This window comes from Papio anubis, chromosome 14 (assembly GCF_008728515.1).
Source record: "Papio anubis isolate 15944 chromosome 14, Panubis1.0, whole genome shotgun sequence".
Taxonomy (NCBI): Eukaryota; Metazoa; Chordata; class Mammalia; order Primates; family Cercopithecidae; genus Papio; species Papio anubis.
The window spans coordinates 104,000,334-104,017,292 of NC_044989.1; the positions used below are offsets into that span (position 1 = coordinate 104,000,334).

At 48.0% G+C, this 16,959-nt stretch overlaps 1 protein-coding gene across 1 annotated transcript in view; it reads left to right on the plus strand.

Moving 5' to 3' along the window:
• KIAA1211L (KIAA1211 like) overlaps positions 1-16,959 on the plus strand; it is a 78,335-nt gene that overhangs the window by 41,400 nt on the left and 19,976 nt on the right. The window contains exons 6-8 of the mRNA XM_031655466.1: positions 2,214-2,408; positions 5,865-6,566; positions 6,702-7,686. Of these exons, the coding sequence (XP_031511326.1) occupies positions 2,214-2,408; positions 5,865-6,566; positions 6,702-7,686 (1,882 nt within the window). The remainder of the gene's footprint in view (positions 1-2,213; positions 2,409-5,864; positions 6,567-6,701; positions 7,687-16,959) is intronic.

A 16,959-nucleotide genomic window follows, 5' to 3' on the forward strand; every position in this document is an offset into this window, starting at 1 on the left:
GCAACCGTGGAAACAGAAGTGAGAGTTCTGAAGCCGGAGGAGTTGAGTTCTGTAGTCAGGGAGAGCTTGTACCTGGGACACAGGTCAGGGAAGTTAAGCTCCATGCCAAGGTCCCCTAACCCAGGGGCCAGAGTGGGCCTGAACCCAAGACATCTGCCCACGCAGGACAGACACAGGGTGGCCCACAGGGAGGAGAGCCTGCTCTGCATCCTTCGGAGCCTTCAGGGTATTGGGCTTTATTCTATAAAGAGGAACCATCCGGGGTATTATTGTCACAGGCACCGTGATCATTCTCACTGCACTTGCAAAGCGGCTCCTCTCGTCTATTCTCATGAGTCCTAGGCAGTGAGATTTTCTTTTTAAGCAAATGTTTATACATTGTTCCTCTAGACAAGGGTAAATATTACAGACTCTGTACGATTATTTTTAAATGTACACATCCTGTTTGTGACCTTTAAGGAAGGCTCTCTGGGAAAGGTATCGATTTCCCAATCTAAGGCGACTTCCTGAGTTGTCAGTGACCACAGTGAGAGCCAGAGCCACAGGCACAGATGTAGTTGTGATCAGGAGACTTGTGACTTATTTTTAACATAATTTTTCTTGCCTTATTCCCGTAAGTACCTGAGTAGCTAAAAGAGAATTCAAGTAGATTATGACCACTTTTATCCTCTTCTCCCCCATTTTAGTAATTATCTCCTCCTCGTTTACACAGATAAACTTACACTTTTATTAATAGGAGAGAGCTTCACGTAACAGGGAGAGGTTGTTCCTCCTGTATCGGAGCCCATCTCTCCAGTATGATCATCCTTATGGTTCCCTGTCTGGGTTAGCAAAGGCTGCTGGGCACCTGCTCTGTGTGGGGGTCCCAGGGTTATGGAAAAGAAACAGCAGATGTGCCCATGGCCCTAGGAGTTTGCCACTGGAGACGGCACTGGTGTGTTGTCTCACTGCCTCATTCACTGTTTTCCTGAGGGCTTACTGAATCGTTGTGTGAATAAAATTCTAAAGTTAAATGGAAACTTGACACTAATATTGCACACTGTGCTTGAATACAAAGCTTGTTTGAAGATCACAGAGTTATATGAAAAGCCTGCCACCTCCCATAGTCTCCCTGTGCACCTCGCCCCTCGTCTGGGCTGCATGTGCTCACAGGCGCTCCGAGTTGTATGCCAACTCGTGTCCACAGGGGAGCAAACTTCGACCTCACTCAGTGGTGGAGCTGGCCAAGTTCGGGGGACAGGGATCTGTGGGTATTGCCCTCATTCTTCCACATGGCTGTCAGCATCCCTTTGTCCCAGGTGACATGTTTGCTATTTGCTATCAGTTCTTCCGTGCTGAAGTATAAATGAGTAAAATACCTGTAACTTAACAGATGGCAGTTTCCAGCCAGATTTCTTCAAAAAGACACATGAGCACACAGAGACCTTCTAGGTTGAACCAACAGGGCTCCAGTGATGGAATGCTGGGTGGTGGGCTTGGCACTTTCTGCGCCCCTGCTTCTAAAATCACACCTCTGAACCTTCCTCTCAGCTTCCAGAGACAGGACCAGGTGACTGTGCCCTTGGACAAATCGGGCTGGTGTGTTTTGACAGAGAAAGCTCTTGTCTGAAGTGCCTGTGCCAGCTGCCACAGAAGAGTGACACGGGAGCCTGAGACACAGGTTCTCTGCATGGTCTTGGGAAGGAGTGGCAGGTTTCCAGGAGCTGGCCCTGTACTTTAAACTCCCAGCCATTTACCTTTCTCCAGGAGGATCCTAGACCCCTCCTTGCTGAGAATCTAATTGAAAGTATTGGCTGGACGTGGTGACTCATGCCTGTAATCACAGCACTTTGGGAGGCCGAGGCGGGCGGATCACCAGGTCAGGAGTTTGAGACCAGCCTGGCCAACATAGTGAGACTCCGTCTCTATGAAAAACTCAAAAATTAGCTGGGTGTGGTGGCGGGTGCCTGTAATCCCAGCTACTCAGCAGGAAAATTGCTTGAACTCAGGAGGCGGAGGTTGCAGTGAGCCGAGATCATGCCACTGCACTCCAGCCTGGGTGACAGAGCAAGACTCCATCTTGAAAAAAAAATAAAGAAAGAATTTCCACACACATCAAGCCAGAGACAGTGTGAGAAGACTGAGCCTGGGCAGAAAAGGGCATTGTTGCTTTGGTCGTCCTTATTTCACATGGTGAGGTTCATGTTCTATGTGTCTGTTCTCATCCCATGAAGGTCTCTGTCGTGTCTCCAGACCACGTAAGCGACAGCACTGTCTCTGCCCGGACCTCGGACAGCAGCCTGGCACCAGTGGCCGACTTCAGTTACCCTCCAGAATCCTCCTCCTGCTTGGACAACTCTGCAGCTAAGCACAAGCTCCAGGTCAAGCCCCGCAACCAGCGGTCGAGTAAGATGAGGCGGCTTTCATCGGTAATTGGGTTTCCTTCTCCACACAGAGGCAGGCCAGGCAGGCTTAACACAGCCCCCGCAAACCCGCACAACCTACCTCACTCCCTCCCACAGGGTCTCGTGCCCCTCCGAGCACTCCCACAGTTCATGGAGCCATGCTGCAGAAGATGAAGTTGCTCATCATTTTAAACATAAACCAGATCTGTCTCTCCCTTGCAGAATCGCTCCATTCATCCATCCATCCATCCGTCTGTCCGTCATTCCTCACACACTCACTACTGAATGCTGGTTGCCTTCCCCCTGCACTCAGAGTAAAGTCCACACTCCAGGCCTGGTACATCAGGTCCTGCCTACCCCTCAGGCTTCTTACCTTTCTCACTCAGCACTCTGGCCACCTTTCTGCCTCTTGAGCTCACAGCTGCCTCTAGCCTCAGGCCTTGGTGCTGCTGTGTCCCAGCCTTGGGGCCTGAGAGTCCCCCAGAGAAACTCACCTGCCCGTTCACTTCCTTCAGATCACTCACCTCATGCCAGAGTGACCTTTGTAAATGGATGTGCTCTTATAATGCCAGTCTTCTTTGAGACCCTGTCCCGGCTGCACTTTTAACCCTTAGAACATTTCTGGTCACAGAGTTGTTGAATGACAACAGTTGTTGGATGAACGACGGAACAAATGAATGAGTGAATTAACAAATGAGTGAATGAAAGAAGCCGAAACACTAGCGTGGACACCTGTCTTGGACGAGGACCTACTCAGTAGCATGGGGAGAAAAGACAGACCCCTCTCTGGGTGTGCTGCCTTGGGGTGTCGTTACCTCCTAGTCCTAGAAGCTGAGAAACTGGTTCATGGAACACTTTGGCTTCATTTACTGGCAGGTTCGAGGTTCACACAGGGTTGTTCCCTCTCCCCTACCTGACGGGCACCGTAACGCCTCCCCCCCTGGAGTGGGGGCCAGCCTGGCCACAGAGAATGACAGTGCTGATAAAGAGATGCTCATAGGCTAACATCCTGTGTCCTTCCCTGGCGACATGATTGGGGTGTGTTGGTGAAGTACCCAGGGCAAGCTGGGTGCCTCAGCTGCAGACAGTTGGACTAGGGCCACTCAGGAGTTCAGCAACTCCCTGAAGAGAGCGAGTTTTCCTTTGGGCATATGGAAGGTGCTCTTTAAACTCATGCCAGCAGAGTGGACTTTTGAGGGGACTAATGCTGGAGAAAGAAGCAAGGTGAGTTACCTTCAGGCTGATGTGCCAGCTAGGAACCAGGATACTTGTGCCATAGGTGTGTGTGTCCAGTGCATGTACAGTTAGAGGCTGTGTGCTGTGTCGGCGTGACAAGGTCCAGTCACTGAAGACCTGCCTGTCCTCGTGCTGAATGAGACCACAGGGCCAGGGGCTGCTCCCTTCTGGTCCTCAAGTCTGTGATTTATGACTTCCATGGGGATGTCTTTTGCTCTGGCCAGGGCATTTATAGCCAGCCACAACCTGGCCAGGACTTGGTGACAGAGCGAAGCCTGGTGTCTATTCCAGGTGGAAACGCAGCCTCCCTTCTTGCTCCCATCTGGGCAGGGCTGTATCCTTCTTTCTTTACATTTGAACTTGACTTAGTTCTTGAATCCCACTTTGTAGAATAACAGAAAACCTGATGTAGCCAGTCTGTGCAAACAGGTAAACACAGCCTTTCCTTGATTTCAACTCTGTCACATCCATGGTCTTTCCCTCGTTTCCCCTTCCCTGCTTGGTAAGGAGCAGGCATAGGTATCTTAAGTTCTCAGAGGTGTCCATATCTTCCTCCATCCACTGTTGTGGAACCTGTGATGCTGGGGGCCTCTGTCCTTCAGTGTCCATAGCACCCTTTGCCCTTTGGTCATGAGGTCCCTCTTCCCAACCATAAGGATCTTCCTTGTGGCCTGGCCCCTCTCAGGGACGAAGGTGCTTTCAGATGCTCCCTAAATGCTCCCAGGACGGGAAAGAACAGGCATGCCACCCCGTCTGCTGCCTTGTGTGGGCTCCGTGACTGATAGTTTTAAAAGGTGACCTCCATCCTAAAGAGGTTTCAACATCAGCAGTTTCCTGTAGTAGCAGAAGGTCATCAACATGGCAAAGTAAAGGACCTGCAACTTTTGAAAGTTCTTCTGTAGCTTTCTTTGTGCCTCTTCCTCTTTTTAAATCCAGAAGAATAGGATCGTGTATTTTGGTGCGAGTTTGCTTAGGTATTGTCACAGACATCCCAGGCATCCTGTATTCTATTAGCAAGCAGATGCCATGAAAAATGTTAAAATAATAACAAACAGCAAGGAGAAAAACCTATTGCAAACATACCCTGAGTGTCACATTTCCTGCTTTAGACAAAGGGAAGGAGAGAGCAATAGCCTGGGTGACTCTTGGTGTCTAATATCACGAACTTTCTAAAAAGATCAGTCTCTACACCATCAACCTTTTGGTCATTTCCACGTTACTTTTGAATGGTTCTTGGTTACCTGGAGCTCCTTTCCTTCCCGAGAGAGCAGGAACTGACTCTGTGACAAAAGGAGGAAGTTGGACTGGAATCTGAATTCTAGAGATCTTTCAGAAGAATATCACAAGGCAGCATACGTTTGCCAAGCCAGTAGGGCTTCAGGAGGTTAGAGAAGGGGGGAATCTTAAACTGCAAAGAGTGGGAGAGTTTGAAGCAGTCCTTGGGGGTCCTGGTAGAATATCTTGGAGGTTGGGGGCAGGGGGGTGGGGGAGAGTGGGGAGGTGACAGTCACTCAGACCAAGTGTCTGGCGCAGTGTTGAGGGCTTGGTTTGACCTGAGTAGGGAGTGGAAGAAACAACTTAAGACCAGGGAATCTAGGACTGTAAATTTAGCTGAAAATTTTGGTTTTATCCTATAGGGCTGTGGTTAGCTATTGGCATGATACGAGCCATCTTTTAGGAAAACCAGTCTGACTTTACTATGAGGGTGCACTCCTAAAGTGTTGACATGGGAGACTGGCTGGGATGAACACAGGGCCATAGAGCCCCAGCTGTTCAGCTCCGCCACCTGCTCAGCCAGGCTTGAACAAGGTATTGGCCTCTCTGAGCTCCTGGCTCTCAAGTGCAAAAAGTGACTCATCATCCCTTCCTCACTGGGATGAATGGAGGATTAAATGAAATAACAAGTGTGGAGCACAGAGCATGGCAGACGCTGGCTGCTGTTGGTCTCCTTCCCTTGGCGTTACTCTCTAGTCCACTGGTTTTGAGGCTCTGTCAGAGGAGCTGTAGACTTTTACTTGGGAGGCATATCTGCCATTGTCCCAATACACCTGTGAGCCCAAGTAGACCAGGAGGATACAAACTGAGAAAAGACACCCGTGGGTACATGCCTGCTTAAGTGCCAACTTTAGAGTGCTGCTATCACTGCTATCACTAAGCCATTACAAGCCTTGAAGAAAGTGGGGAGCTGACAGGCTTCCTGGAATTTGCTATAGTGACGATGCTTTTTATCTTTCTTTCTCTCAGCGCGCTCAGTCTGAATCCCTGAGCGACCTGACGTGCACCCCAGAGGAGGAGGAAAACGAGGAGAAGCCACTGCTGGAAGTCAGCCCAGAAGAGAGCCCCAGCTCTGGGCAGCAGGACGTGGCGCCAGACAGAGGCCCTGAGCCTGGGCCACCGGCGCCCTTGCCGCCACTCGGAGGGGTCCGTGCCAGACGCGCCCGCCTGCAGCACTGCTCGGCGCTCCGGGCCAGCTTGGAGGAGGAGGGCGCCCCCGGGGACGACCCCTCAAGCCGCCCGACCACCCCGGAGCTCGCCGAGCCCGAGTCGGCCCCCATCCTCCGCGTGGAGCCCCCGTCCCCGCCGGAGGGCCCCCCGCATCCAGGTCCCGACAGTGGAAAGCAGGAGGGGGAGGCGCCCCCAGCAGGCCCGTGTGCCCCGGCCGCAGACACGGCGGAGGAGGTGGTCTGTGCTCCCGAAGACGTCGCGAGCCCGCTTCCCACCGCCCTCCCTGAGGGGGACACGACGCCCCCCGAGACTGACCCCACCGCCACCTCGGAGGCGTCCTCTGCTCCCGACGGGCCAGACCGCAGTGTCCCGAAGGAAGCGGAGCCGACGCCGCCCGTGCTCCCGGACAAGGAGAAGGGGCCCCCAGGGCCGGCGCCCGAGCCCGAGAGAGGAGCAGAGACCGAGCCCGAGAGAGGAGCGGGGACTGAACCCGAGAGAGGGGCAGAGACCGAGCCCGAGAGAGGAGCGGGGACCGAACCCGAGAGAGGGGCAGAGACCGAGCCCGAGAGAGGGGCAGAGACCGAGCCCGAGAGAGGAGCGGGAGCAGAGCCGGAGAGAATTGGGACCGAGCCCGAGAGAATTGGGACCGAGCCCTCCGCGGCGCCCGCCCCGAGCCCGCCGGCGCCCAAGAGCTGCCTGAAGCACCGGCCCGCGGCCGCCAGCGAGGGCCCCGCCGCGTCCCCGACGCTTGCAGCCGCGGAGTCTCCCCCGGGGGAGCACGGCCCCGGTTCCCCCGACGCAGAGGCCGCCGCCCCGGAGCGCCCCAAGGCCGAGCGGGCCGAGGCGCCACCGGCGGGCGCCGAAAGGGCGGCTCCAGAGCGGAAGGCGGAGAGGGGCGGCGCCGAGCTGCGAGGCGCGAAGAAGTTCTCGGTGTCCTCGTGCCGAGCGCGGCCTCGCCCGGGCGCCTCCCGCCCGCTGGAACGCGCCAGCTGCCGCCTTCCCCTAGCGAGGAGCAGCCCGGCCTGGAGGAGCGAGGCGGCCCTTGACGACCTCCAGGGTCTCCCCGAGCCCCAGCACGCGAAACCTGGCCCTCGGAAGCCGGCGGAGTGCGGCCCTCAGGACTCGGGGGACAGGGCGGCCAGTCCGGCCGGGCCGCGCAGGAGCCCCCAGGAGGCGGCCGCCACGCCCGGCACGAGAGAGCCCTGCCCAGCCGCCCAGGAGCCGGCCCCGAGTGAGGACAGAAACCCCTTCCCCGTCAAGCTGCGGTCCACCTCCGTCTCGCTCAAATACAGGGATGGCGCCTCCCAGGAGACGAAGGGTGTGAAGAGGTACAGTGCGGAAGTCCGGTTAGAAAGGTCGCTGACCGTGCTCCCGAAGGAGGAGAAGTGTCCCCTCGGGACGGCCCCCGCCCTTCGAGGCGCCAGGGCCCCCAGCGACCAAGGAAAGGGGAAGGCCCGGCCCCCCGAGCCGCTCAGCTCCAAGCCGCCCCTGCCCCGGAAGCCGCTTCTGCAGAGCTTCACGCTGCCGCACCAGGCCGCGCCCCCCGACACCGGCCCGGGAGAACGCGACCCCAGGAAGGAGCCCAGGACGGCGGAGAAAAGGTCGCTGCGCAGGGGAGCTGGTAAGAGCGCGTCGAGGGTGCGGGAAGGGCAGGGCCTGGGGAGATCCACATCCGCTGGCACATCTTGCTGGACACTCGCTAACCGTGTAAATGCTCCTGGTACAAACGTTGTTGCAGGGGAGTTGGAAGGAGTCGGAATTCCCACTAATATCATGTCTGATCTAGAGCAAGCTTGTCCAACTCGCTACCTGGGCCCGGGGTGGCTTTGAATGTGGCCCAACAGGAATTGGTAAACTTTCTTAAAACATTGAGACTTTCTGCGAAGTTTTTTTTAAAGCTCATCAGTGGCCTTTTGTGTTGGTGTATTTTATGTGTGGCCCAAGACAATTCTTCTTCCAGTGTGGCTCAGGGAAGCCAAAAGATTGGACACCCCTAATCTAGAGTAAGGAATAGGCCGACCTCGGTAGCTCATGCCTGTAATTCCAGCACTTTGGGAGGCCAAGGCCTGCGGATAAGCCCAGGAGTTCAACACCAGCCTGGGCAACATAGCGAGACCTTGTTCTACAAAAAAATTTAAAACTAGCCAGGCGTGGTGGTGGTGCACGCCTGTAGTCCCAGCTACTTGGGAGGCTGAAATAGGATTGCTTGAGCTCAGGAGTTCAAGGCTGCAGTGAGCTCTGATGGTGCCATGCACTCCAGCCTGGGTGACAGAGTGAGACCCTGTCTCTTTTAAAAAGAGAGAGAAAATAAGGAATAAAGTGTAGAAAAGGGAAAATAAATACCAGGATTTTGTATAAGTACAGAGAAGTCAGTGTGTAGACATGAGATAAAGAGAAATGTAAAAACTGATTTTGATAGGACTCTCAGCGAATCTCTCAAATTCCTCTCCCACTTTTCACCTGAGAAACTCAGCAAAGTCCAAATCCCAGGACTTGCGTACTCATTTTGATGCAGGTTCTTTCAGGGCCTAAGCTATTTCTTGGCGATAAATGAAACATACTCCACTATCAGGGTCCTTCTGACCTTTTCCTCTAAGAAAGAATTTCCTCCTGCTGTTCATAATCAGGTTCGCGTGGCCCAGCTGCACATGGAACGTGTTCCATGTATTGGAATCACAAGTCTGTATAAAATGTAAGTCTCTCTCAAGAGGGTCAGCATTTACTTGCTGTCGTGAAAGGGAGATTGTGTTAAGATTGAGGCAGAACGTAGCAATCTTTGAAAGCAGCTGTCTTCTGAAATGAGCAAAGTAGATGACCTTTCTCTGTCTTTGACATTTGTCACTTCTTACGGAAGTGAGGAAATGAGAAATCTGTTGAAAATGTGTATTTGCAGCAGAGCTAAAGAATCTTTCATTGCTGGGTTTTTTTGTTTGTTTGTTGTTGTTTGTTTGTTTGTTTTGAGACTCTGTCTCACTCTGTTGCCCAGGCTGGAATGTAGTGGTACAATCTTGGCTCACTGCAACCTCTGCCTCCCAGGTTCAAGTGATTCTCCTGCCTCAGCCTCCCAAGTAGCTGGGATTACAGGCGCCCACCACTACACCTGGCTAATTTTTTTTTACAGTTTTGGTAGAGACGAGGTTTCACCATGTTGGCCAGGCTGGTTTCAAACTCCTGACCTCAAGTGATCCGCCCGCCTCAGCCTCCCAAAGTGCTGGGATTACAGACGTGAGCCACCGCGCCTGGCCTGCTGGTTTTTTTAAATTAATGGAAATCTGTGAGCCAGAAAACGACACTACACTACACAAATAAGTTGTGTGTGCATGTGATGAGGGCCCTAGAGAGAAGTTTTCCATGGCGAATTTTGTTTTTTAAAAATGTTTTGGCCTGGCGTGGTGGCTCACACTTGTAATCCCAGCACTTTGGGAGACTGAGGCAGGCGGATCATAAGGTCAGGAGCTTGAGACCAGCCTGGCCAAAACATTTTTAAAAAACAAAACTCGCCATGGAAAACTTCTCTCTAGGGCCCTCATCACAAAAAAAAAAAAAAAAAAAAAAAAAAAATGAGGCAGGAGAATCACTTGAACCTGGGAGGCAGAGGTTGCAGTGAGCCAAGATTGTACCACTACACTCCAGCCTGGGCAACAGAGAGAGACACAATCTCAAAAAAAAAAAAAAAAAAAAAAAGAATGTTTCAGGCTACTCAAGCACTGTATTGTAGGACAGAAGGGAAATAGAACCTGGTGGCTCTCTGAGGGAATCCTGTACCCTAAGAGGAAGATGCATACACAGGAAGAAAATTAGCTCATACAAAACAATGTGAAAACAGTTCCAAAATAGTCTAATCTTTTCTGGCTCTTTTACAGTACTTTAAATTGCTAAGGTGACACACAAGGATTCACAGTTCCAAAGAGCCCACACATGTGGCCTTCCCAATCTGAAGGCCCCTTGGCACAGCCGTGATTTTGAGTTGCTGCTGCCACTGCAGTAGGATAATCAGTGCGGGAATTTGGAGGAAGTTCAAGCCGTAGCTGACGATCCACTCTGCAGATTTCCATTGAGGTTATTGAAGCTATTGTAGAGTGATTAAAAAAGCCATTGAAGTAGCAAGGGAGGAAGGAGTCGCTCTCTGTGCACATGAAACCCTGACCTTCATGGCCCAGAATTGAAAATGTCTCTCAAGGGCTTGCTAAATGAATGGAACTTAAAAACAGAATATCAAGCTCGTAGTCAAATCTGGGAAAGAAGCTTCAGAGGGCAATGCTTTGCCCATTATTTATATGTGAGTTCCTCAACCTAAGCCAGGTTTTCTTCACTATAAAATGCCTGGGATGGTCTGTAAAGACCTTGTGTATTTTTCTTTGATTTATAAAATGTAATAGAGTGTTTGTTTATTAACAGCTTTTCTTATGTAGTAGAAGAGAATTGTCTCGTCCATCTAAGTTTAATCACGTTCACTAAAGCCATAGAAATGACGGAGTTAGATGAATTCCAAAGCGAAAGAAGAATCTAGGTTACTTTATGGGCATGAGTAATGATATTCATTTTACCACACAGAAAGGAGGGAAGGAATTACCTGCATTCTATAGGGAAGCAACTCTGGAGGCAGGGGCAGTGGTACTGGAAGGACAGGTACCAGGACAGGCTGGGCCTGCTGCCTGATCCTACCTGGACCTTGAGGGACTATCTCATGCTGACCAGAGCAGAATCTCAGGGTCTGCACTGTCAGACCCCAGTAGTGAAGCTGCCCCCACACCTTCCCCAAATACCAAATCTGTTTGTGCTTTCATTGATTATTATCACTTCTACTATTATCATTCTCATTGCTCCCAAATTATGTTAGCTAGAAGCAATTCAGTTCATATAAAACATACAGGTAATGAAAGTTTTAATAACAATACCACTCTGCTTCCAGAAAGACCTAATATTTGCTGTTATGGTGGCAAATACCTTGCCCAGAGCTCCCGAATAGTCTGCCGCCTTCCCCCGTCCTCCCTCCAGGGCATGTACAGTAAAGTTGGATGATTGACGTGTTCCAGATGACTCAGCTTTGGGCACTCAAGCTGCTTGGTCCCCAGCACCTGGTTTATTCCTCCTTCTCCTCTTCCACACCTTGTTTTCCTTCTTTGAAGGAATGGAGGAACGCTTCAGCAGAAGGAGTAGGGAAGGATGCAGTGGTGGTTGGTTGTAGTAAACGGGAGCCTGGCTTGCCGAAGGGGCTGAGCCTCACAGGGGCTGTGCTGGAGTGGTTACTGCAGTCTTAGTACATGTCTGTGCTCCTCGAGGCAGAGGAGCCCTGTTTATAGGCCTGGTTCATAATTTGCTGATCTGTCCTAGGAAGTAAATGGCCCAGGGTTATCAGCCGTGTTCATTTGTGCAGAACATTTTACATCCTCCTGTTGGTTCAATCCATCCCAGAGTCTAAATTACAGGTCATAAAGCAGCTTCTGCACACAGGATTAGAATGAGAACAAAGGAGTTAGAGAATATTGTGTGGAAAAATTGGAAAACACAGAAAGTATGTAGAAAAAAAATCACTCCTAGGTCGACTCTCCTTCTAGTCTGTCTTGTTTCTGGGTATAAGATTTATTTTTTTTACAAAGTCATGGTCACAGTTTGGTGTTTTGGAAGGTAGCGTAAGAAACCACCCTTCTCACCTGGGGACCTCATTTGATAACCGGCGTTGGCTAATCTGAGCTGGATTCCTCCAGACAGGGTTGGTGACAGAGTAACACACTCCAGTCTCTGACCCTCTTTTTCTAGACTCCAGTACTCACTCATTCATGCATTCTTGTTTTCAACAAATATTTAATGTCCTCCTGCCACGCAAACTCTTTCTTGGCCCCAAAAGATGGGAAGAGCACAGGGGACTGATGCGTGGAGTTTATTGCATGGAGAAGGCAGGTGGTAGCTGGATGCCGGGGGAGTGTAGACAGCCATTTTCTGGCCCACCTTGTCTTTGGATGTCACAGCCATTTTCTGAAGGAAAGGAACTGGAAGAGACTGTCACCCTTTTTAAATGACACAGTTCAGATATATTCAAATTCATTTGGGTTAGAATACAAGCTGTCAAGGGTTTTGTTGGCATCCTGCTTAAAAATATATTCCTATCTCTTGAATTTTCAAAATTTCATTTTATTGTGATACGAACACCTAACGTGAGATCGACCCTCTTAACAAATTTTAAAATGTACGATGCAGTATTGTTGTCTATAGGTACAATGTTGTAGAGCAGATCTCTAGAACGTATTTTTCTTAACATAACTGAAACTTTATAAACATTAATGAACAGCCCCCAATTTCCCTCTCCCCTGCCCAGCTCCTAATGACCACCTTTCCACTCTTCAATTGTATGAATTTGACTGTTTTAGATTTCACATAGAAATGTGATCGTGTAATACTTGTCCTTCTGTGACTGGCTGATTTCACTTAGCATAACGTCTTCAAGGTTCATTCCTGTTGCTGCAAGTACAGAATTTCCTTCCTTTCTAAGGCTGGATAATATCCCATTGTAGGTATATACCACAGTTGCTTTATCCATTTGTTTGTCCAAACACGTTTAGGCTGTTTCCACATCTTGGCTGTTGTGAATAGTGCCTCAGTGAACAGGGAGTGTTAATATCTCCGAGATTCTGATTTCAGTTCTTTTGGATATATACCCACATATGTTTTGAATTCTTAAAGAAAACCAGCTTTGCTCACATTGGCATTTTTTTTAGTCTTGCCCTTCCCTTCACAGTCCCTTCTGAGCAAGTGTCATCAACACTGTAACCTCTGTTTCCCTGCCCTTCCTCTGCTCCTCAGCCATGTGTGTCTTATCCTTGCATGCCACCCAGTACAAAGCGACCTCTCCTAATTTTCCCTTGTGCAAGACCCATCACAGAATCCCACCCATTTCCTAGAGTTCTTGCTTCCCTTGACTTCTTGGGCCACAGCAACCAGCCACCGACCCATCTGATGAGCAGCCCTGACTTGACACTTCAGCATTCATAATTCCATTTATCGATACCACCTCCAGCACAGTTCTCTTTCCTTCTCAGTACTCCATCTACCCAGATACTCAAGCCAGAAACCTCAGCGTTATTACAAATATCTTGATATGAACAACCCTGAGAGGCCTAAAAATGATAGGAAAATCACCTTGTAATCCTACTGTTTTAAAAATGACATGAAAAGGGACTTGCTATTCTGACCAAGATGGAATAAACACTTAAACCACCCCATCTCTCCCACTGATACAACATCAAACCCTATGCAGAATGCATAAAGTGAGTATCAGAGGACTCTGAAAGGTAGATAAGAGGAGCTGGTAGCCTGAGGAGATAGATCAGGACCCAAGCGATGACTCCGTAGCAAGTGTGAGTAGTGAAGGAGCACCTCTGTCACTGGTGGCATCAACGACTCCTGCAGGCCAGAGTTCCTGAGACTTTCCCAGCCTAGATCCCACTGCACACCCCCACCACCAGCCCCTATGGGACAGAGCTTGTTGGACAGCCTTGGCCCTACTCCAAGTGAACACCAGCAACGAAGCAGCAAATCCCTCTTAGCGGCAGCATCCCTGCAGGATGGAGTTCTTTCTGTTCTGTCATCCCTATGCCAGGCAAATGCCAACAACAAGCTGAAAACTACTTGCCCTGGTGGCAGTGGCAGTGATGTCCCTTGTGAGGCACAACTCTTGATTCTTTCAGTCCTAATCTTGGCTCATCAGTGAAGTGGCCCACCCCTCACCCCTGCCGAAGATGATAGCAATACCCTCTGCAGGGCAACAGCCCTTTAGCCCTTCCAGCCCTGCTCCAAGTAAGCACCAGCCTAGAGCACTCCAGGTGAGCACCTGCCTCTCCCCACGGCAGCTCCTGTGCGTCAGAGCTCTTTTGACTCTTTAGATACTACACCCGGAGAAACCCAGTAATGAAGCTATACGCCTGTGTTAGCACAGACAGCAGCGACAGGTACGGTGGTTGGAGGTCCTGCAGGCCCCTTTCCCTTGCCTCTCTGTCCTGAGGTGGTCCCAGTCACAAGAAGGTGCTACGGGGCAGAGAGGCTAAACCTTGGCTTTCTAGCCATAGAACCTTGAGGAGTGGAGATTACAGAAAGGAGACATCTGAGTTAGATATCCTTTAAATCTGCGTATGAAGTTCTGGGCTCATCCCTGAGCTGCACATGCATAAAACTGACTAGAATGAGTACAGCAAAACCTTTTGAGAATTTTAACAGGACCAAGTCTCAGCAGAATATTCAAAATATCTAGGATATGAACCAAAATTATCCAACATACAGAGAACCAGGAAAGCCTAAAAAATTCTCAAGGAAAAAGGCAATCAACAAATGCCAACCCTGAGAGGATTCAAATGTTGGAATTATTAGAGAAAGACTTTAAAGCAACTATTATGCCACATTCTAAAAAGTAAAAATGAGTACTCTTGGAATTAATGGAAAGAGAGAAATTCTCTGTAAAAAAAAGTAGAAGCTGTAAAGATAGAAATTTTAGAATTGGAAAAGCTGGAGTAGCTATATATTAATATCACACAAAGAAGACTTCAGAAAAAGGACAATTATTAGTAATAAAATGGAACATTATGTAATGATAATTTTAGCAATATTGGTCAATCAAGAATGCATAATAGTGCTAAATGTGTGTGTCCCTAACAACAGAGCTTCAAAATACATGAAGCAAAAACTTGGTAGTACTAAAAGGAAAAATAGATAAATCCATAGTAAGATGTAGAGACTTTAGCACTCCTCTGTCAGTAGTCAAGAAAAGTAGCAGGTAGAAAATCAGGAAGGATATTTCAATTAGGTCAAGTCGGTTGAACATCATCATCAACCAACTTGACCTAATTGATATTTATAGAACAGCCCACCAGCCACAGCAGAATACATGTTCTTTTCAAGTGCACATGGGACATTCATGAAGATATACCATATTGTCACTAAACAGCCTGTATTAAATTTAAAAGAATTGAAATTATCCAAAGCTTGTTCTGTGCCCTTAATGAATTAAATAAGAATTTGATAACATCTGAAAAATATCTGGAAAGAAATATGAAAAAGATCATCAAATATTTGAAATTAAACCCTATACCACTATATAATCCGTGGGTCAAAGAGGATGTCTCAAGGGAAATTAGAACACTGAATTAAAATGAAAATACAACATATCAAAATTTGTGGAATGCGGATGAAGTGGTACTTAGGGAAACTCAACAGTAAATTATATTAGAAAAAAAATGTTTCAAAGCAAGAAAGAAAAAATGTTTCAAAAATGTTTAAGCTTCCACTTTAAGGAACTAGAAAAAGAAAAACTAAACCTAAAGCAAGAAGGAAAGAAATAATAAACATAAGAGCAAATGTAAATGAAAATATAAAAATAATAGAAAAAAATTAATGAAGCCAAAAGATGGTTCTTCAAAATAGCCAATAAAGTTGATTTAAAAACGGAGGGAAAAAAGACACAAATTACAAACATTATGGAGTGCCACTACTGACCCCACAGGCATTAAAATGATAATAAGGGAATACTATGAACAATTCTACGCACATAAATTTTACAAATGAGAAGAAAAGGGCCAATTCCTTGAAAGATACAAACTATCAAGCTTAAAAAGTAGCATGAATGGTCCTATATCTGTTAAAGTGATCAAATCTGTAGGTAAAAACCTTCCAGAAAACTCCATTTTCACAGGGTTTCGCTGGTGATTTCTACCAAGCATTTAAAGATGAAGTAACACCAATTATACAAAATCTCATGCAAAACTAAAGGGAAACACTTCCCAACCCATTTTATGAGGCCAGCGTGATTGTAATCCTGGAATTAAAGACAATACAGAAAACTATAGACTCTTTGTATACTATACTAAACTCAGAGATACTATATTTCCTCATATTTTTCTCTAAAAGTTTTATGGTTTTTATTTTACATTTAAGTCCTTTTGAGTTAATTTTGTATATGATGTGAGACTTAGGTCAAGGTTCATACTTTTGCCTATGAGTGTTCCTATGCTTCAGGACCATTTGGTTGTGATGTGCAATTTAATATACTATAGTATCTCTGAATTTAGATGCAAAATTCTTTTTTTTTTTTTTAAGACAGAGTCTTGCTCTTGTTGCCCAGGCTGGAGTGCAATGGCCATCTGCCGGCTTCAAGCGATTCTCCTCCCTCAGCCTCCCAAGTAGCTGGGATTACAGACACCCACCACCACACCTAGCCAATTTTTTGTATTTTTCGTGGAGACAGGGTTTCACCATGTTGGTCAGGCTGGTCTAAAACTTCTGACCTCAGGTGATCCACCCACCTGGGCCTCCCAAAGTGCTGGGATTACAGGCATGAGCTACTGTGCCTGCCTAAATGCAAAATTCTTAGCAAAATATTATCAAATTGTACATCACAACCAAATGATCCTGAAGCATAGGAACATTCATAGGCAAGAGTATGAACCTTGACCTAAGTTGCACATCATATACAAAATTAACTCAAAAGAGGTCATGGACTTAAATGTAAAATGAAAACTATAAAACTTTTAGAAAAAATGTGAGACAGTATTTGCAGTATAGGGCTAGGCAAAGACATCTTAGACTTGTCATCAAAGCATCCAAAGTGGAAAATTTGATGAATTGGACATTATTAAAATTAATAACTTTTGCTTTGCCAAAGACCTAGTTAAGAGCCTGACAAGACAAACTACAAACTGTAAGAAAAGATAGGCAAACTGCATATCCAATAAAGGACCAGTATTTAGAATATATAAAGTCTTCTCTAAAGTCAATGGTTAAAAAAAAAAAGCAAACCAATTAGAAAATGGGCAAAAGACATGAACAGACATTTCACCAGAGAAAGTGTGCAGATGGCAAATAAGCCCCTGAAGATATGCTTACCATCGTTAGCCATTAGGGAAACACA